Source organism: Chlorella variabilis, assembly GCF_000147415.1.
Source record: "Chlorella variabilis unplaced genomic scaffold CHLNCscaffold_12, whole genome shotgun sequence".
NCBI classification, from domain to species: domain Eukaryota; kingdom Viridiplantae; phylum Chlorophyta; class Trebouxiophyceae; order Chlorellales; family Chlorellaceae; genus Chlorella; species Chlorella variabilis.
In genome coordinates, this window is record NW_005435076.1 from 811,848 (window position 1) to 812,213 (window position 366).

Here is a 366-nt window from a genome sequence, read left to right on the forward strand (position 1 = left end):
CATGCCTCTTGCGCATCTCTCCCTCCTGCCGGCTGCAAGCCGATGCCTTTATGCCCACACACACCACACACCTTGCTTCCCCTTGCTTCCCCCGCAGGCCTGGTGAAGCACGGCGCAGAGGAGGGCGAGGCGGAGCCGTTTGCCATTGTGTTTGCCGCCATGGGAGTCAACATGGAGACCGCCCACTTCTTCAAGCAGGCGCGCACACATACCCCGCCCCTGCATGCCCGCCAGCCCTGCCGTGGCCCTCCCGCTCACTCATCGTGCCACCCGCACCTCCACCCCCCCGCCCTGCTCTTTGCCTCATCACCCCACCGCACCCGACCCCACCCCACCACCCCGCACCCACCCCACACCCACCCCCGT

At 67.8% G+C, this 366-nt stretch overlaps 1 protein-coding gene across 1 annotated transcript in view; it reads left to right on the forward strand.

The window, feature by feature from the left end:
- Nucleotides 1–366, forward strand: part of CHLNCDRAFT_56195 (hypothetical protein) — a 4,293-nt gene that overhangs the window by 1,763 nt on the left and 2,164 nt on the right. Inside the window, exon 7 of the mRNA XM_005846881.1 lies at nucleotides 40–241. Within this exon, the coding sequence (XP_005846943.1) occupies nucleotides 40–241 (202 nt within the window). The remainder of the gene's footprint in view (nucleotides 1–39; nucleotides 242–366) is intronic.